The sequence below is a fragment of the Lepus europaeus genome, chromosome 1 (assembly GCF_033115175.1).
Source record: "Lepus europaeus isolate LE1 chromosome 1, mLepTim1.pri, whole genome shotgun sequence".
Lineage (NCBI taxonomy): Eukaryota > Metazoa > Chordata > Mammalia > Lagomorpha > Leporidae > Lepus > Lepus europaeus.
Window position 1 is genome coordinate 181,134,020 of NC_084827.1, and position 19,674 is coordinate 181,153,693.

Consider the following 19,674-nt stretch of genomic DNA (forward strand, 5'->3'; position numbering starts at 1 on the left):
ATCCATGGGTTCACTCCCCGGATGTCTTCAATGGCCAGAGCTGTGCCGATCCAGGAGCCAGGAGTACAGGGGTCCAAGCACGTGGGCCATCTTCCACTGCTTTCCAGGCTATAGCAGAGAGCTGGATCGGAAGAGGAACAGCCAGGTCTCAAACCGGCTCTCATATGGGAGCAGGCAGCGGCTTTACCTGCTACAGCTCAGTGTTGGCCCCTCTCCTATCTTTTTGAAGGATTTATTCATTTATCTGAAAGAGCTACAGAGAGAGAGAGAGAGAGAGAGAGAGGCCTTCCATCTGCTGGTTCACTCCCCAGATGGCTGCAATAGCCAGGGTAGGGCCAGGCTGAAGCCAGGAGCCAGGAGTCTCTCCCAGGTCTCCCACGTGGCTGCAGGGGCCCAAGGACTTGGCTGTCATCTGCTGCTTTCCCAGGCATTTCAGCAGGGAGCTGGATGGAAGTGGAGCAGCCGGGACTGGAACCTGCATCCATATGGGATGCCGGCGTCGCAGGTGGCAGCTCTACCCATAGGCCATGGCGCCCGTGCCCTGCTTGGGTATTTCTGTCCCCATCTGATGAGTAGGAAACAGACAGTGGAGCTGACTTTCCACCCCCATGTAAAAGTCGGCTTCCGGTTAGGAGCCAGCCTGAGACCAGACAGTTGTGAGGCCCAGGGGGTTGGGAACGGGAAACTGGTGTAAAACTAAGCAACTAGGCCAGCCATCGTAGGGCGCAGAGGGGGAGCCCACATGCGACTCTGTCCCAGGGGAGGCCCTGCCCTCCAAATCCTGGGGAAGTGGAGCACCAGCCAGGCCAGTGCAGATGCAGGAAAGAGGAGGACATGGGGGCTGTTCCAGGGTGGCCAGGCCTAGGGGCTCAGAGTGAGGAAGGGCCCCGGGGACAGAGAGGAGGGGGTACCGGGCCTGGCCTCCACCCCCGAATTGTGCAGAGGCCAGAGCTGTGGGTGAAGCGGTTTGTTTGGGAAAACACGACCAGCTCTAGGCATTTTGTACCACCGGTCCCGTGTCTTCAGATGACCCAGCAGGGAGCAGGAGGCACGGGTTAGCTGCCCCTTGCTACATGGGGAGCCCTGCGGCCGCCTAGCTTCATAAAGAGGACGGGTTTCACAGCGTTGGAGGTTCAAAGCTCAAAATCAGGCAGCCCTATTGGCTTGGTGTCTGGGGAGGATGGCGGAGGGCAATGGGGGGCCGTGTGCAGAGGGAGGGCCGTGTGCAGAGGGAGGGCCGTGTGCAGAGGGCGGGCCATGTGCAGAGGCAGGACCGCATGCCAAGCCAAGGAGCAGAGACTGGTGCAACCTCGGGTTTGAACACCAACCCTCTTTTGAGAGCGGCCTCCAGTGACCCAAGGACCTCGCACTGGGCCCACCTCCTACAGGCTCCACCCTCTCCCTGTCACCCTCTGGGGACCCAGCCTTTAACTGGGCAGCCTCTGGGGGACACCCAGACTCATGGAGAAGCCCTAGCGCAGTGCATAGCGGGTGGATGGCTACAGACGTGGCCAGGCCCTGTAGGTAAATCAGTGCAGACCACCAGGTTTCTGCTGCAATTAAGATGCACCCTGTGGGACCCACAGTGGCCGAGCTGGTTAAGCTACCACCTGCAGCGCCGGCATCCCATGTGGGCGCTGGTTCATGTCCCAGCTGATCCACTTCCAATCCAGCTCCCTGCAAATTCTCCTGGAGAAGCATCAGAGGATTGCTTGGGTCCCTGCACCCATGTAGGAGACCTGGAAGAAGCTCCTGGCTCCTGGCTTCAGCCTAGCTCAGCCCCAGCTGTTGGCTGCCATCTTGGGAGTGAACCAGGAGATGGAAGATCTCTCTCTCTCTCTCTCTCTCTCTCCCTCCCACGCTCTCTCTCTCTAACTCTGGCTTTCAAATAAATAAGGAAAGAAGAAGGAAGAAGAGCTCCAACTGATGTTTAGATAGGTCTCTAAACGGACAGCAGAGGGCCTGCCCTTGTTTCTTGGTGGGTGGGTGGATGGGTGGATGGATGGATGGATGGGTGGATGGGTGGATGGATGGATGGATGGGTGGATGGGTGGATGGGTACTTGAGTGCATGGGTAGTTAGAGTGGGAGATGGAAGGCGGGGTGGAGGCAGGTGGGAAGGTGGCCGGTGGGTGAGTGAGTGGGCAGACGGACACTCCACTGTCCAGCTGGCCTGGGTGGAGCCATGCAGGTGTCTCTCGCAGGTGGGCCTGAGCCGGGCCCTGGGGAGAGAAGTGGAGACAGCGACCTGGCCGATGAGCATGGAGAGCCAGATGCAGGGGCCCAGGCCCCACCTCTCGGCACCAAAGTGAGTCCTGCCCCAGCCTCCCCACCCCTGCCCCAGCCTCCCCACTCCTGCCCCAGCCCCACTGCAGGGCTCTGACTTCCTGATGGCTCAGTGTCCTGGGGGCTGCACTAGCTCCTACGCATCAGGGGACCCGCCTCCCTTCCCATGGCTCCACCATGTCTGACACAGTCAGCCCCAGACAGAGCAGAGCTACCACCATTCTCAACCAGGAGAAGCCTGGCCCATCCGACCAGGGCCTGGGAACCACAGCTGTAAGGAGCGGGGGTCCCGGGGATGTGGGGTCCCACTGCAGGCTGCCTTGGCAGCCTTGTCTTGATGGGGGCTTGTTTCTGGGTTCACTCATCCTCCCAACTTACTCGTGGGGGTGGAGACATCCAGATGACCCCCAGGCCTCTGGGTGGGAGCCGGCAGGAAGAGAGGGGGAAGGGTGTGACGTTGTCCACCGGGGGACATAGTCTTGGTTTTCTTGCGTGTGGTTCAGGCCAGTTCCTGAGCTCACAGAACACAACCCAGCACCTGGAGTGTTAGCTGGTGGTAGTGATCAGAGCAACAGGGGCTTAGAACGGAGCAGATGCTCCTGCAGGTAGTGTGTGGAGCCCCCCAGGGCCTGCCCACCCTGACCTTGAAGCCCCCTGGTTACCTAAGGCCCAGAGACACCTCCCCTTGGGAGGTGAGAGGCCCCGCCCACTGGAGCAGCCACCTGCCCCAGGAAGCACCTCCCACCCCAGGGCACCTGGTGCCCCCTCATCGGGGACTCCCCAAGGTTCTGGGGACCAAGGTCTCATGGTGGGGGCGAGAGCACCCAGGCCTCCCTCAGCGCCACCTCTGCTGTGTCTCAGACAAGAGTGGATTTGCCCACAGAGGGGCCTGCCCGCTGCCCCAGGGGCTGGGGGCAGGGGGCGGGGGTGGGAGCAGAGGGGGGTCTGGTCCTGTCCTTCGAGCTGGCCCTGACCTGAGTCTTGCACATCGTGCACCTGCAAAGAAAAAGCGGCTCCTCTCCATCCACGACCTGGACTTGGAGGTGGACTCGGATCACTCCGCGCAGTCCTGTGGTCAGCTCCTGGACTTGTCCTCGGAGGCTGAGGCCACGGGCAGCCTGCAGGTCAGTGGGCTCCCGTGTGCCCCGCTCACCCGGGAACCAGAGCAGCAGTGGCGTTCAGACCAGGGTGCAGAGTGGTGCTGGATGGCAGGTGGCCATCTCCGGCTCTCAGGACAGGGCACAGCGTGGGGTGATGGTGGCAGGAAGTAGGGGCACCGGATGCAGAGCCCTCACACCCTCTTGCCAGTGAGGCCTAGCACTAAGCAGGCAGCTGGGGGCAGGGGGCAAGTGGGAGTTAGGGACCAGGGGTTTAGGGGTCGGTGCAGAGCCCCCATAAGAGAGAAGAGCACCCTATGGAGTCAGGCAAGGCCTGGCCTGGTGCCTGCGCCTCCGCCTCACTGGCCAGGGCTGAGTCTTTGCTGCCCACCTGGGCCAGTGCTGTGAGAGACGGGCTGCTCTGCGTGACGCCCCCAGCACGTGGCACACACGGGGGCCGCCGGGGCCACCGGGACTTGTGGTCCCCGTGTGGCCCAGGTGCCTGGAGCCTGTGCTGGAGAAGGGGTGCCAGTCTCCACTGTGGGAAATGGCTTCTCAGGGCTAGCAGCGGGGCCTGGCACACAGGAGACCCTGGGCAGTGAAGGCAGCTACGGAGCACCAACGTCCCATCTCCCAGTGGGCCCAGTGTCCCCTGAGCTCGGGCTGTGCTGCCCAGGCTGGCCTGCAGACCCCAGGGGTGGAAGGGACATGAGGGCAGAGGCTCCCAGAGCCAGCAGGGGAGGGCACACCGAGCCCCAGGTCCGTCTGGAGTCTGCCTTTCCCGTGGCCTCCGGGGTACCTGTTGGCTGCCAGGCTGGACTTCCAGTGACAAAACCCTGCCTGCTGCAGCCTCAGGGCATCCCCCCCACCCCCTCACCCCCCGACTCACACACACACGCACACACACACCCCACCAGCACCACCACCATACCACCCCCCGCAGCCCATGGAAGCCTCGGAGCCTGTCTGCTTGGGGACCATGGCACAGGGTCTCTCTCCCCAGAGGTGTGAGGTGGCAGCCAAGGGGCTTCGGGGATCCCTGCCCCCACCCACTCTCACACCGCTGACCCCGCGGGCAATAACGGTGTGCACGGTTAGGGACAGTGCTTCCCCCAGCCCAGATCAATACATGCACAGGAAGTTCCCAGGCCTTGGTCCCCGAGTGAGGCTGCAGCAGAGGGTCTGCATCCCCTGGGTGCCCCTGGCCCGCCTGTCACTGGGAGCCCCAGTGACACACAAGGAATGCTCTGGGCGTGGCGTTAGAGTGGAGGAGACCGAGCGCAAGAGCCTGAGGGATGGGTGTGTGGGGGCTGCTCCCCTGGGTGGCGGCAGATGCACCCCCAGAGCTGACGCCAGGTGCTCAGTCCCTCACAGGTGAGCCCCGCGCCTGGGAGACCACCTCCCAGGAGACGGCCGTCCTGGAGGAAGCTGACCCAGGGGCCTCCGAGTGCCAGCCCCCAGCAGAACCACGGGGCGGCCTCTCGCCCTCCAGACGGGAGGCCCCCGAGGAGCTCTGCCAGCCCGGAACCACCAGCAGCACGGGCCTGGGGCTTGCCGCTGCTCCAGGTGGGTGCCCTTGGCCACGGTCTTCCAGAGGGGCCTGGGGGGGGGGCTGCTGAGAAACCCACCCACCACCCTAATTTGGCTGATTTTAAAAAGCCCCTTTCATAATGTGTCCCGATGGTGAAATGTGTGCGGTGCTGCCGACACCCGGGAGCTTCCACCGTGACGCCCACACAGGAGCTGAGCAGCCACAGGGCTGGGCAGAGGCACGCAGCTGTCCCCAAAGTGGCCAGGACCACGGGCCCCCACCGACTGTCCTGTTGGGGTCACAGAAGCAGCATCCGCGGGAAACCTGGCTGGGGAGGTGTCCTGCCTCCATCCCCATCTCTCATGGCCCGGTAGGGACCAAAGCCTCCTGACCGCGATCCTCATGCTGGCCAGGGTCCTGGGGGCTTCTCAGGGGGGAGCAGGGCTCCACTTCCCTGTACACCATCAGAAAATTACTACTGCTTGCCCCGCCGTAGGGTAAACCACGGGCACACTGCCCCTGTCCAGTGATCTCAAGTCGCCCCAGCACATGGGCAGGAGAGGCAGGGCCCCCACCCCGGCCAGCCCATGTCACCAATCTCACCCTGCCTAGTGCCAACTCACGGTCAGCATCGTCTCCCTCGGGGCCCAGCGTCCAGGCTGCGGTCTGAGATGGACTGCAGTGTGGAATGCTGGTGCTCAGGCCCCGCCCCCTCTCCGGCCTCAGTTTCCTCAACATGGAATGGGTTGATAGCACCTAACCCACCCCGTGGTTGTCTGTAGCTACAAGACAAGGCGCCATAACTTAACCGGCTTCACAGGGCCTCCAGGGCTAATCCAGAGCGTGGCCAGGGCTGCCGTGCCGTCCTGAGCCTCTCCACGTTGTCGGTAGAAGTCACTGCACAGGTGTGGCCCGGGGCACAGCAGGTGCCTGCAGGACGCTCCTCCCCCACCTCCGGCCGTGGCCTGTGTGGCGCCTTCTGGGCCAGCTGCGGGGTGGGGGTCATTTTTGGTGAGGAGGCGGTGACGGTGCTGTGTCCTGGGAACAAGGGCTTCAGTGACACCACAGTCATGCAGAAATGCCCCTGGCTGCCTGCTCTCCGCACACGTGGGGTCTGGAGTTCTTGGGGACCACGTGGCGTCTGCTTTGCCGAGTATCGGCTCCCCAGGCCCTGCCCTGAGCCCAGAATGGGGCTAGGGGAACGCGCCTCTCCTGAAGATCTCATCACACTCTGTTTTAGCTTCTGGAATCAGTGACACTTCGTTCCCTAAGACAGAGCCCGAGTTCCCCGCCCCCTCTCACTGTGACGCCAGTGGACCCACGTCCCCCTCCACTCTCCCGGGCCCCTCCTTCCTCTTCGCCAGACAGCACATGAGCCGTGGTTCTCGGGATGGCCCCCCAAGTCATCCAGACCCACTCTTTCTCCAAAGGGACGGCCGCCGGCAGCCGTGGGCAGCTCCCCCCGCAGTACCAGGCCGACATGGACACCTCTGACGAAGGAGGCGCTGGGGCCGCCTCGGCACCCGCCCCCCACCCCAGACGCTGGAGCTGGACCTCATCTGACAGTCAGGTAACCTTGGCGCCCTCTCTGCTCCCCCCCGGGGGAGCCCCTTCACCCCCTTCCAAGTCACCACAGAGAAGTCAAAGCTGGTGGGATTTTCAACTCTCAAATCGCCCCTGCATAGTGTACAGAGATGACACCATCCCAATATGTCTCTTTTAACCAAAGTGAATCATTGTAACATAAAATGAACCGTCTTAGTGAGGTGGCTCCGCAAAGAACCGAAAATAGGTACCATGTAATCCGGCAGGTGCACACCGTGTCTCTACCCCAACTGGAAGTGGGAACTTAGAGATGTTGGTGCACCCACGCTCACAGCAGCCTGGGACACAAGAGCACCCCACAGACGGGGTGGAGCATCTGGACCAGGGAACACTGCTCGGCCTTGCAAAGGAAGGGCCTGGCACCCACGCTACAGCGTGGATGAGCCCCGAGGGCGCTGAGCTGGGGAATAAGGCAGAGACAGAGGACGGACACTGTGATTCCTAGGGGTCCCTCTAGGAGTCAAATCCACGGAGACGGCAGAATGGGGGCTGCCAGGCTCCGGGGAGGGGACGTGAGGGATTAGCATCCAGGGAGTTCCGTTCTGGGAGATGAGTTTGGGAGATGGATGGCGGCTACACAGGGATACGGACACGCTTGACACCACCGGGCAGTGGTTGAAACAGCCGTTTTATGTTGTCCGTTTTACAACAAAATAATGTGGACAAAGACAAAACGTAATGCGAATGTTACAGAATTCCAGATATAATAACCTTTCATATTTAAAAAAAATAACTGTCTCGGAGCGCACAATTCAGTGATGCTTGGAGTGTTCCCAGGGCCTGGCTACGCCACCTCCAGTCCAAGGCATCTATAGCATCCATCGGAGAGCCCCGTGCCCAGCCAGCAGGTGCACCCCAGCCCCCTCCCCAACAGCCGTCTCTGTAACTTGGGCCATTCGGAAACAGAACCACAGCCTTCGCCTGGCTTCTCTCACGGGGCAGTGTTGCGAGGCTGGTCCCCGTAGCGCGCCCCGCGCTTCTTCCCCTTTTACGAAAACCCATGCTTCATCCTCTTTCCACGGTTGTGTCTTCTGCGACAGCAGGAAGTGACCTGTGGATTTAAGCAGGCTTAGTGGAGGCTCTAAGGAAATTCCACGTAGAACACTCAGCATGTGCGGAATCCACGAGAATCTGTCACATTGCAGACACTGGTGTGGGAAATCACAAGATTCCCTTCAGTGCCACAAGTGCCCCCACTGCCTCCCAGCCCTGATCCTGGTTACATTTGAGCGAATGCCTTTTGCTGCAGGAAACACCCGAATGTGTGTAACTAAGAAACCTCAAGGCAGAGCTCCCCCTGGGAAAGGAGAGGAGGGGCGGGGGTGCGTCTGTGGGGCCTCCCTCGGGGACCCCAGGCCAGGCCCTGGCTATCAGGTGGGAAGCGTAACCAGAGGTTGTGACATTCAGGAAAAGCCTGCACACAGACCCTGGGAGACAGGGTGCCGGTGGGAGGACGTGGCCAGCAGGCAGGCAAGGAAGCCAGCGCCCCCTAGGGGCTACTCTCCAGTGCCCTCGCTTCTCCATCAAGAACCCCAGAAGCATGGGGTTCTCACCCATGGCCAGGGTGAGCCGGGCCGTGGCTTGGGACAGTTGCCCAGGGCGATAGACTGTTGTCTGCATGGGCCCAGTGTCTCTGGAAGCTGAGCGGCCAGTCACGGGGCATGGGGGTCACCAGCCTGATGCACTGCAGACCTCCTGTTCAAGCGGGCGCAGGATCGAGGCCCAGGCAGTGCCTTTCGGGCACATTCTACAGTCATGGGAACTACACGAGAGAAAGAGGAAACCAAGCCCACCGAGGGGCCGGTGTGGCAGGGCGGAGGCCCCCCAGCTAGCTGAGAATCTCCCGGGTCCCGCATCTGACAGCAGTGGGGTAAAGGCTGGAATCCAGGGGCCGGCACTTGGCCTGGGGGTAAGATGCTGGCTAGGATGCCTGCACCCCACATCGGAGTACCTGGGTTCAATTCCTGGCTCCAACTTCCTATTCACGGAGGCAGTGGTTGGATTCTCCCACATGGGAGACCTGGACTGAGTTGCCAGCTTTGGCCTGGCCCAGCCCCAGTCACTGTGGGCATTTGGGAAGAGGACGATCGATGGGAGCTTGCTCTCTCTCGCGCTCTCTCTGGCTGTGGATCTGGCTCGAGTCTCTCGCCTCTTACAAAGAAGTGGTTTAGAATCCCGGCGTCTGTGTGCAGCAGGCCCATAATGGGGCGCCTCCAGTGGCTCAGTGAAAGGCTGTCACAGCCGCCATTGCTGTCCCAGCATCCTCTCTGCCCCTTGGCGTCACCTCAGCGCTTCCTATCTGTGTGCCGTCTCCTTGCGTCTTCCTAATAGCTTGTGTTTGCGGCCACCGTCCCACGCCAGTGGCACCAGGCAGCCGTAGGTGCTAGGACGCGGTCAGCGTGCACAGGCCCAGTGGCCTCCTGCACTTCAGTGACAACCCGGGCAGACTCTCAGGGTCTTCACGGGGAGGCTGGGGCTGGACCCCGAGTGCCAGCCTCTAAACCTGCCCACCCCCAGCGCAGACTCCAAGCCTGGGCTCACGGACGTGCCCACGCCCACGGCTCATCACAAGTAACCAGGGCAGTCCCAGCCCCTCTTGGCTGGCCTTTGCGTGTGTGTTCATGGGTAGAACCTTCCAGAAGAGGGATCATCAGGAAAGACTTTCCATAGAGAGCAGCTCACGCCCAGAGAAGGCCAAAGACAGCTACACGAGAGAAAGAGGAAACCAAGACCATCAAGGGGCCTCCCCAGCTAGCTGAGAATCTCCCGGGTCCCACATCTGACAGCAGTGGGGTAAAGGTTGGAATCCAGGGGCCGGCACTTGGAAGAGGTAGGAGAAAGGAGCCCAGCCCAGGGCCACGGGGGCCACCAGGGCCACCACGGCCACCAGGGCCACCAGCACCAGGCTCAGGTTGCAGGTACTCACTCAGCCCCCCACAGAAGCGCCAGCAGGGTCCACTCAGAATGGTCCCCTTGGACCCCTGGACTTGGAAGCTGCCAGTTGTGGTTCTGCTGCACGTGGGTTGAAAGCACAGGACTCCAGACCCAGTTTTCTCTCCGTGCACATTGAAGCCACACAGACCTGGAGCCTGCAACCCAAACACAGGTCAGACGCCAGGGCTGCGTGACACAGCCACAGCCATGGCAGGTGCTGCCAGCAAGGAAATTGAACTCTTAAAAAACTAAAATCATTTCCTGACCCAGGAACACCCTCCACAAAGGCAGATACTAGAGAAAGAAAACTGTTTTATTATTGAATAAGCAATAAGCCAGCATGTCATGTGCCCAAGGGCCGACAGCCATGAGACTCCAGACAAAGGAGGGAGCTGGGCAGACTTGGCTGGTCACCCCCGTGCTCCCACGATGAGAGGGGACGGGTCCCCAAGGAAGGGCTTTGGTCACACATCGTGTGTCCGGGGAGACCACCTGTGTCGGCTCTATCTCCTGTCTTTGAAACAAGAGAGCAGTTTGCGAACTGGAGCAAGGGTAGCTCCTGCCCTCCCTCGGGTCTGGGAAGCCGGGGCGCTGTCCCTCGTGGTGTTTGCCTGGCTACCTGGTGCCAGGTCCTGAGTTGTGAGACTGAGTTTTAGCCTTTGCAACCATGTACATGTGAGAAACAGAAAGAACGGGTGGAGGCGGCCCAGCATCCTGCCTGGTCAGGAACAGAGCCATCGAGCTTCTGGGGTCACCTCCCGTTCACCCCAACCCTGCTTCCACTTCCACTCTGCTTCTGCTGTTTCCGCAGCCACAGTGAGGTTTCCCAAGAGCCCCTGGGAGGAGATGCCCCGTGCCCGCCTGCAGGGCGGTCCTGGACAGCAGCCAGGACCCCGGGTTCTGTGGTGTTTGCTGTGGCCCCGCTGACCCCGCGACCCCGCCTCCTTGCTGAGTGCCAGGGCCTGGTTGTAGGGCAGTGCCCGGTGCCCTGAGTGGGCTTTTCGGCCGCGACCTGCTCCGACCACCCCTGCAGTGTCTGCCCACCGTCGTCTCCATCAGGGATGAAGTCCTGCCAATTCTCCCGGGGCCAGGGCTCTGCCCTCACCCGGTGCACGGAGCTGGCAGAAACAGAGGCCGGCCCGGCCCTTCCCGGGGTATTGATCGCTGCACTGTGGGTGTCCAGTGCGGCCAGAGCCGCGGTGTGGGCCGGACTCTAGCGGAAACCCTAATGTCCCAGCCTATGCTCTTCTCCCACTCAACGCCCTGGGTGCTCTGGAGATCAAACGAATTACCTCCCGTGCAGAGCAGAACCACGCGGGCGTCATTTCCCCCTCTCAGCACCAGGCGAGCCGCAAATGAGATAATGGCAGCAGAGACGCCGAAGACGCCGGGGAGCATCGATTTTCCTGCTCCTCGGTCTGGGAGCTAACAGGCTTCGGGTGACTCAAGAGTCGGGTGACTCAAGGCCGAGGAAGTGGTTCCGCTGTAGGGCCACCTGCAGAGCCTCCTGGCCCGCGAGCACCCAAGGCTCTTGCTGCCTGGTGGCTTCAGCCTGAGCCCCGTGGCGTGACGAAGTCTCGCCTTCCCGTGCTGGGCAGTGTGGCCCTGGGGTGACACCACGGTGGCCCTCCAGAGTGAGCATCCCAGGCAGGCTGAGGCTGTCACCCCCCTGCTGGACTCATGCCTCCCTCCCGCTCCCCCTCCCCCTCTCCCGGCCCCTCTCAGCTTTTGCTTGCTGTTCTAGAACCTTCCAGGTGAGAAACGGGTCGCACAGCTAACTTCCCAGGCTGTGCGGGAGGAGGAGCCTGAGCCTGCCGTCCGCTCCTTGGGGATCTTATGCTTCCAAGCCCTGCTGGGGGGGGGGGGGAGGGCTGGGGTCCTTGGGCCACCGTCTCCTCCCTCTGCTGCAGATCTTTGAGCTGAATGTGCACATGTGCAATGTGGAACCCAGCTCACCCACCTGGAGAGCTCCGGCAGCTCTCCCTGCGCCAAGGGAACCCCGCCGGGCCGGCAAGGAGAAAGCCCCCCCAGCCCCTTTGTCAAGGATGCCGAGGTGTCAGCACAGCTCCCGGGGAGACGCCTGGCTGTGTGTGTGATGCCCAAAGAGCTGGGTGGTCCCCCCACCCCCACAGCCCACCTGAGGTCATCTGCACCCCCCAGGCCCGATGCCACCCACCCTCCCACAGTGCCCTGAGCGTGGGTGTGAGAGAGCTTAGAGCAGGTGTAACAGGCTCCGCAGGGCAGGAGAACCCAAGGGGGCTTGCTGGGTCTTTCAGCCCCTGGGCTCATTGGGTCCTTCAGCCCCCGGGGTCCGTCTGCACCGCTTTGAGAACGGTCATTGGCAGGTGTGGTAGCCCATACTCTGCCGCTCTCACAGACTCCAGCAGACTGGGCAGTTTGTAGTGAGCAGCCGTTTGGTTGGCCCAGGGTTCTGGAAACTGGACATCCAAGACTGAGGGGCCGCAGCTGGTGAGGGTCTTCTTGCTGGAATATCCCATGGCCGAAGGCAGACATGCAGGGGTCATGCATGAAGGGGGAGGGAGGGCCAAGGGGCTTTGTCACAAACGGCCTCGTCCATTTGAAGGTCAGTACCTCCCCTCTGCACGCTGCTGGGTCAGGGGACAGGCTCCCAACCCGTTCATACCACAGCAGCCCAACAGGACAGCCTCGCGGGGAGTGAATGGAGCAGCCCCCGGCCTAATGCCAGGACGTGTTGTCTGTCTGTCTGTCTGTCTGAGGGTGTGCAGGCAGACTGGGGGTCAGCCCTCCACTCCGGCAGAGCCGCAGTGGCACACCTGGCCCCTGGGAGACCTGGTGAGTGTCCTGAGCCTGCACGGGCACACCCGTCTTGGTGTCAGGCCCTGGAGAAGCAGGTCTGGCTGAAGCTAGGGCAGGAGGTGGTGGGGCCCAGGGAGGGAAGGAGGCCTAGGTTGGACTGTGAGGGTCACCGCTGCTCAGGGCTCAGACCTCCGATGGGGCAGGCAAGGGAGGCCTGAGGTCCAGCCACATGCCCAGGGCCAGCAGGGACCACAGGCTGCCTTCCTCTGGGGAGAGGGCCCTCTTCCCCAGCGCACTCTGCTCTGGAGATCATAGGATCCAGCTGACCCCAAGCCTGCTACACAGACATTTCTCTCCCCAGGCTACAGATGAGAAAACTGAGGCCCACGCTCTCCTGAGGGGGTTGTAGCACCTATCACTCGCCAGGGAGCCCAGGACAAGAGCAGAGAGGGCTCAAGGAGCTCTTCTCACCCAGGACACCTCCTCCAGGAAGCGCTGTCACCTAAGCAGGGGTCATGGGGTCCCCAGACAAGCCCCACGGCCTGCCGGAACCCCAGGCTTCTCCCCGGAGACTGGCCCGGGTCCCTGTGGACACTGGAGGTGTCGCTCCCTTCCCCTACCCCCTTCTCCCTCCTGCTGACACAGGACCTGAGGTCCAGGGCCTGCCTGCCCCTGTGGGAGACCCAGCCTTGCTCCCAGCCAGCCCCAGGTCCTGCTCACACTGAGGAGGGGGAGGGAGGCTGCCCTAGCTCGGCCGCTGCCCGTCCTCTCCCGGATGCAAATCAGCCCGTGGGACAAGCAGGTGAGAGGTGAGGACCCAGCAGGGCCTGCTCACAGGACCACCCCCTGGTCCCCGAGAGCCATGAGGTTCTCGACTGTGAGGGCACAGCCCCACTTCTGAATGTCATGGGGTGTGAGGGCTGGGGCAGCCCAGGTCCTGGAGTGCCGGGGACAGAGGAGTCCCTGGACGTGGGCCTTCAGCACTCACGCCTGGAGCGCCTGGCTGTGTCTCCTGCTGCCCAGTTGTCCATGGGCTCTGAGCTGCTTCCTGGCCATGGCACAGGAAGATTCGTCCTGGCTTCTAGAAACCCCGTGCGGGGAGGCAAGGGTTCCTAGGTGGACACAGCCCCCTGGCCCTAAATTCAAGAAGGGCCCCCTGTGCTGTGGAGGGCACCGCGAGACGCCGGCACGGCACAGGGACGTTTGCCGAAGCCCCTGGTGTGCTGTGGTGTGGGGTGTCTTAGCCCTGTGCCGTGTCCCACATGAGACGGTGACACAGCCTCCTGGGGCTGGCAGACACGGACAGGACAGCACCTGGGGCCCAAGGGTGGAGCTGACATCCCATGGCCGTGGCGTGTCCGTATGAACACAGGAAAAACAAAAAGAACCCCGACAGCTGGGTAATCTGCACCCCTCAGCTGGCGACACCCAGCAGTCCAGGGCCGTGGTCCAGGCCGGCACCTCAGGGCGGAGGACAGGGCCACAGCAATAAGGAGACCTGGGCGCCTGGTTTGAGGGGTACAGGGGAGAGTTGTCCTCCTGCTATGAAGATTCCCACCAAAATTCCCACGCGTTCGTAGCGGCCAGTCTTGCCTGCCAACCTGGAGGGGAAGGGAATGTGGGCCTGGGGCGCAGGCCACAGACCAAAGACCCTCGAGGACACTGACAGCCGAGCACTGCTGGGTGGCGCTCGGTCCAGGTCTGCAGAGGAGCAGGAGGGTGGGGCTGGGCAGGGGGAGGACTTCGTGCCGGCGGGGGAGGCCACACCATGCCGTGAGTGCAGGCGGGTGGCACTGCGCTCGATGCTGCTGGAGGTGGTGCATTTTTTTTTAAGAATAATTTTGCCTATTTGATAGAGTTGCAGAGAGAGAGAGAGAGAGAGAGAGGTCTTCCATCCACTGGTTCACTCCCCAAGTGGCTGCAACGAGCAAGGCTGTGCCAACCCAGAGCCAGGAGCCAGGAGCTTCTTCCAGGTCTCCCAAGCAGGTGCAGGGGCCCAAGGACTTGGGCCATCTTCTGCTTTCCCAGACCATAGCAGAGAGCTGGATTGGAAGTGGAGCAGCCGGGACTCGAACCGACGCCCATATGGGATGCTGGCACTGCAGGCAGCGGCTTTACCTGCTATGCCACAGCGCCGGCCTCCATCTACGCATTTTAGCACAGTAAAAATGCTCTTAAACAGAGCGGAAGATGAAACAAAATAAACAAGTGTGGGTCTTGGATGCCGTGGGTGCTGCCAACATCTCACCGGAGCCCTCCCCTCAGAGCTGCTTTCTGCAGGCCTGGGACACTCGGGACACAGAATGGGGCGGAGGCAGGGCTCCAGCAGGGCCTCGGGGCGCCCGCCCCACCCGAGCCGGCCTCCGAGCTCCGTGGACGACTGTTCTGTTCTCTCAGTCCCCAGCTGCCGGACCACACTCAGCGGCGGACACGGAGGAAGAGGCCCTCAGGAGAAGGCTTGAGGAGCTGACCAGCAACGTCAGCGACCAGGAGGAAGAGGAAGATCCGGCCGGCGGGGCCTGCGCCGGGGCCCTCCCCCCGTGGTCCCGGCAGGACCCAGCACAGGTACTGCCACCAAGCCATCGCCCTCCCAGGACAGGCAGCTACTGCAGGGGTCACTGGGGCGTTGACAGGGGCCTCACAGGAGCCCAGCCCTGCAGGACCAGCAAGGGGCATCCGGGGGAGGAGCAGAGGCGAGTCCGGGGGTCAGCCCCTCACGTCAGGGGTCAGCCGCTGTCCTTCTCTTTCCCAGGTGTGCACAGATGCCGGCCCAACGCCCGGCCGGGGACAGAGCCCTCAGGGCCCCGGGGGCCCCATCCAGCCCAGCAGGAGCACAGCCGAGCAGCTGTCAGCGCTGGAGGACAGGGTGGCGGCCACGGCCTCCGAGGTTCAGCAGGCAGAGAGCGAGGTAGCCCCAACCCGGGTGTCATCCAGACGGGTGCTGGCCACTGGGTGTGCGGGGTGCACTGGTGGTGACAGTCGGCCCATGGGGCTCCCACAGAGCGTCTGGGGTCCTGGACGGCTGCCTCCTTCCAGGCCCCTGCGTCTCCACGCTGCTGCACTCAGTGGGAGGCAGGCAGAGTTCTCGGGGTTGAAACGGCTGCTTGCGGCCCATAAAGAGAGGCCAGAAGTGGGCTTAGACCCCAGACAGCCGGAGGCTCTGGCCAGGGTCGCCCCGTGGGCCTGAGCTGTGGACGCAGGGTGTGAGTTTGGGTGAGGGGTGCCCAGCGGTGCACAGGTCAAAGGCCAGAGCCAAAGCATTGGTTTCCCAGGGTCGCCCTGTGACTCGGGGGACAGCAGGCACCCCTGCCCCGGCCTCAGGCCGTTCTCAGCAGCCTGAGTTCCCCGGGGAGGAAGAACACGGGTCCCAGAGCTGCCCACATCACGGGGGCGACTTGGGCTCAGCTCTTCGCTTTCAGTTACTCTTCCCTGGTTTGCAGATCCTCTGTGAATCCCTGTGCATCCAGCATCGAGGGCCAGAGGGCAGATCTGAGCAGCTCAGACCGGCTCCTGTCTCCATGGAGCTGAGGGTTCGGGTGGGAGCAGGTGGATGGCCAGCCTCCCCAGGAAGTGCTACGAAAATGATGTTGAGGGCAGATAGGGGTGGGGCTGCCAAGGAAGGTGCTGGAGAGGGAGCTATGAGAAGAGGCCAGGGGTGGCGTGTGCCAAGGCCATGGGGTATCTGGGAATCAGCAGCAGCAACCCTAAGGCTGGAACTCAGGGATGAGGGGAGAGTGTGGGAGGCCGGTCCTGGAGGGGGGCCAATGTCAGAGACCCCCAAGAAACATGTGTGGGGCCACAGGAAGGTCTGAACGAGGAGAGAGACAGGCTTGCCTTCTGCTTCCAGAAGCTTCGTCTGGCCACCATGAAAAGCGTGGCCTAAGGTGAGGGGACAGACAGGGCAAGGTTGCTGCCAATGGCAGTGGGGGCGGTGCTGGGTCAGGGAAGCCCTGAGCTGCCGCTGCCGCTCCCCCAGCCCCGACCTGCCCCCAGCAGTGCACAGGACTCCTCTGCTCCTGCCTGGGGCAGGGTGGGGGCAGCAGGAACGCCCACCCCCTTGCTGACGGCCGTGGGAGCCAGGGCAGTGGGCGCATGCCCCCAGGGAGACTCGCGTGAGGAGTACACGGGCTCCGGGTGGGCTGCTCTGTGACTGAGGGGGACGTCTGGGTGGCAGCTGACTCCAACCGTCCGTCTGTCCGTCCATCTGTCTGTCTGTCTGTCCGTCCATCCGCCCCAGGTGTCCGCTATCGAGTCCAGGATTGCTGCTTTGAGGGCCGCGGGGCTCACGGTGAAGCCCTCGGGAAAGCCCCGGAGGAGATCGAACCTCCCGGTGAGTGGGGGGGGCCGGGGGCCTCGCACCCCCAGCTGCTGCCTGTGTCCCGCTGGGCCATTACTGAGCTCTGTCCCGCTGGGTTCTCTCCCATCTCTCTCTGTTTCTCACCAAGAAGGTGCCCTCAGCCCCTGCCCACACACACATACACATACAGCTACTCATACACACAGATACATATACACACAGCTATACACACACACACCTATACACACAAAACACACACCTACACACCCAAAACACACACCTACACATACACACACAGATACACATACACACAAACAGCTATACACACAAAACACACACCTACACATGCGCACACACATACACACAACTACTCATACACACAGCTATACACACACAAAACACACCTACACATACGCACACACAAACAGCTACTCATACACACAGCTATACACACATACACCTACACACATACACACACAGCTATATACACACACAAACACCTACACATACAAACAGCCATACACAAACACCTTCACTCATATATACACATACAAACACCCATACAAACACAAAACACAGGTACATGCAGACACACAAATGCATGCACAAACATACACATGCTTGTATGCACACATGTACACACACACACACTCAACACACTCACAGGGTTTAAACCCAAAGCAGCAGCCTGAATGACAGCCTCTTGTCAGAGGGCTCCCAGCTCAGCCCTGGGGAGGGGCGTGACCACAGCCTGTGCAGGGGAGGCCTCCCAGGGCCCCGCCCCTAGCGCTCTGAGGCCAGCACCCTTCTCCCACCCCTGTGAGGAGCCATCGGAGCTCCAACAGGTGGGGAACGTGACAGAGGAGTGACAGGTCCTCCCGAGGGGGCCCGGGGAGGGCTGGCAGGCAGATGCAGGAGGCCCGGCCGACCCTGGATGTCAGAGCAGCAGCAGCACCTTTTAGCCCCAGTGCAGCCTGTGCGGCGGCTGGGACACACGCACGAACCATCACTGTGCACCTGAGACCCAGAGTTACTGGAGCCCTGGCAGCCCCAGCAGGGTGTGGGGGCAGAGAGCAGGGGCGGCCGCGCCAGTCCCCTCTCCAGCAGGCGTCTAAGAGGTGGGAGGCCATGTGTCCCATGTCCAGTGTCTTGACTCTGCTGGTGGCTGGCGGGTGAACAAGGCGGCTGCGACACGAACCTTCTCCCTTGTCCTCCAGATCTTTGTCCCCCGGCTTCTCGGGACCCCCAGCAAGCGTCCAGAGGACCCGGATGCAGAGCCTCCGGGTGAAGCCAAGGTGTGGTCCAGACCAAGAGAGGAAGATGGGCCCAAGCTTTGCAGACTGGCGAGGCCGGGGAGGGGCGCCCCAACACAGCTCTCGTCCCAGCGTGTACATTCCAGTCCAGGAGGGGTTGGGGGTGGGGGGAGTGAGCCTCTGACGTCAGGCAGGCTGGAATGCACTCCCCAGGAAGCTCTGGGGCCAGTGGGGCTCACGTCTCCAAGTCTTCCTGCTCAGGCCCAGGAAGCTGGGACGTTCATCCTGCACACCCGCCATCGTGGGTGAGCCTGCGCCCACTCCCCACACCCCCACTCCCGCAGCCCCCATGCGGAGCATCTCACGTTCCGGGGTCTGATGCTTAACTCAGCTGCTGATGGAGAACAGGGCACCGCTGCCCTGGGTCTCTGGGTCTGCAAGGACGGTGGACGGTGGAATAGCCGGGGTAGGGGGAGGCTGGTGAGCGCCACGACCGAGCCGTGACCCCAGGTTCTGCCTTCCAGGCTGAGACCGTGCCCTACCTTTTGCGGAGGAAGTACTCCCCCAGAGGTCAAGGTGAGCCCCGCTGCCACCCTCGCCCCATGCAGGCCTGATGGGGGGGGGGGCTCGGTGAAGCTGGCTTTCCCTGCCACCTGAGGGACATGGCTGACACCCGCCCCCAAGAATCCTCCCAGGCCCAAGAGCAGTGAGCGCGAGCAGCTCATTACCGCGACTTTGCCGTAAACACGCAAAGGGCTCTGCTGGTGGCAGTGGCGACAGCAGTGGCAATGATGGCGGCTGCAGTGGTGGTGATGGTGGCCGTGGTGGTGGTCACGGTGATGGTGGCCACGGTGATGGTGGCCGCGATGATGGTGGCCACGGTGGTGGTGATGGTGGCTACGGTGATGGTAGCAATGATGGGCCATGGTAATGGTGGCCACGATGGAGGCCACGGTGATGGTGGCCATGGTGATGATGGCAGTGATGGTGGCCGTGGTGATGGTGGCAGTGGTGGTGGTCGTGATGGTGGCAGTGATGGTGGCCATGGTGATGGTGGTCGTGGTGATGGTGGCCGTGATGGTGGCAGTGGTGGTGGCCACGGTGATGGTGGCCGTGGTGGTGGTAGCCGTGGTGATGGTGGCTGTGGTGGTAGCCACGGTGATGGTGGCAGTAATGGTGGCCATGGTGGTGGCCACGGTGATGGTGGCCGTGGTGGTGGTGGCCGTGGTGATGGTGGCAGTGGCAGTGACGGCAGCCACAGTCCCTCTGCGGTTTCCTGTCTGAGTTGTCCCGGGGCAGCACAGGCCCCTGTCCTCAGAGGCTACAGCTCGTCCTTTAGCCTTGAATGAAGTCTTGGTGGTGACAGAGACAGCAGCTTTGTCCCCGACAAGTGGAACGTGAGGCCTGCAGGCTCCCCAGTATGTGCCCGGCATGGGGCGTGTGTGTGCAACCCAACCACAGCCCCCGCCCTCCACTGCTGTGCCACCTCGGCGCCCCCACTTCCCCCAGATCTCAGCGCCGCCCCTGAGCCCAGTCAGACTCCACCGCAGACGTGGGCCTCATAGGCAGCTGCCCCTTGTCCCCCTCGGCTCCCAGCTGCCTGCAGAGGGAAGTGGGATCTCGCCACAGCTAGTGGACCAGCACTGCTTGTGCACACGCTGGGTGCGCCTTGTGGGACGACACCCACGCTCCGGCAGACATGGGTCCCAGAGCACAGCTGTCCACACCCACCCGGGCTTCTCCCCAGCTCCCACGGCACTGAGTACATCTTGGCAGGTCCCCTTGCTCACCCCTCCTCTGTGCCAGCCGCCTCTCTGTCGCTGGCTGAACTCCCGGCACACATTTGGGTCAATCCAGGACAGAGCTGGCCCTGACTCAGGACCACAGAGCAGAG

At 62.3% G+C, this 19,674-nt stretch overlaps 1 protein-coding gene across 3 annotated transcripts in view; it reads left to right on the forward strand.

Moving 5' to 3' along the window:
• Window positions 1-19,674, forward strand: part of MLPH (melanophilin) — a 43,866-nt gene that overhangs the window by 20,600 nt on the left and 3,592 nt on the right. For 2 of the 3 annotated variants that reach the window (XM_062202578.1, XM_062202589.1), the window contains 9 exons: window positions 2,204-2,307; window positions 3,290-3,409; window positions 4,747-4,948; window positions 6,344-6,483; window positions 14,628-14,795; window positions 14,983-15,138; window positions 16,468-16,560; window positions 17,745-17,822; window positions 18,305-18,356. In XM_062202578.1, the coding sequence (XP_062058562.1) occupies window positions 2,204-2,307; window positions 3,290-3,409; window positions 4,747-4,948; window positions 6,344-6,483; window positions 14,628-14,795; window positions 14,983-15,138; window positions 16,468-16,560; window positions 17,745-17,822; window positions 18,305-18,356 (1,113 nt within the window). The remainder of the gene's footprint in view (window positions 1-2,203; window positions 2,308-3,289; window positions 3,410-4,746; window positions 4,949-6,343; window positions 6,484-14,627; window positions 14,796-14,982; window positions 15,139-16,467; window positions 16,561-17,744; window positions 17,823-18,304; window positions 18,357-19,674) is intronic. The other variant, XR_009866926.1, reaches the window with a different exon arrangement.